General features: G+C 61.4%; 1 protein-coding gene across 1 annotated transcript in view; it reads right to left on the bottom strand.

Moving 5' to 3' along the window:
- Positions 1–310, bottom strand: part of ADAMTS5 (ADAM metallopeptidase with thrombospondin type 1 motif 5) — a 40,912-nt gene extending 40,602 nt beyond the window's left edge. The window contains exon 1 of the mRNA XM_017733721.1: positions 221–310. Within this exon, the coding sequence (XP_017589210.1) occupies positions 221–310 (90 nt within the window). The remainder of the gene's footprint in view (positions 1–220) is intronic.
- Between the last annotated feature and the right edge of the window lie 206 nt (positions 311–516).

The following is a 516-nucleotide window of genomic DNA, read 5'->3' as shown; positions in this document are numbered from 1 at the left end:
CCCTGCCCCGGGCAGCGCCGAACTTCCCGTCTTTGTCTGGGCAGCCGGTCTGCACCCAGCCTGTCATTAAGGGCCGGCAAGCTGTCATCCACTTGGGCGGACTGTGATTCCCCCGAGCCCCGGCAGCAGGGTGGGCGGGGAGGAGGTAATGCTTGCTCTGACCTTCGAGGTGACTTCGGACCCTTAGATCTCCCCCCCGCTGTCACACAGACCCACTAACCCGGTCCACTCGTCTGCCACTCCCTGCTCGGGGCTCCGGCAGGGGCACCGCAGAGGGCAGGTGACTGCAGTCACCTTTGCACCTAAACATTGCCAATGGAGTGAGGGGAGATGGCAAACAGCTCATTCCCTGCCGAGGTCATGGGCTGGAAGGGCTCTGGGAAGGTGAGAGCAACGGGGCTCCTGAGGATTCTGACTCATTTCCCCTTGCTGAGGTCCAGACCCCCCACTGAGAAACAAAAGTGTGTGTTTGTCCCATGTTTCCTCTCCACGTCCCAAGACAGTGCCAGGAACAGG

The sequence above is a fragment of the Corvus brachyrhynchos genome, unplaced genomic scaffold (genome assembly GCF_000691975.1).
Source record: "Corvus brachyrhynchos isolate BGI_N302 unplaced genomic scaffold, ASM69197v1 scaffold55, whole genome shotgun sequence".
NCBI classification, from domain to species: domain Eukaryota; kingdom Metazoa; phylum Chordata; class Aves; order Passeriformes; family Corvidae; genus Corvus; species Corvus brachyrhynchos.
This window is presented reverse-complemented; position numbering and strand designations above follow the sequence as displayed.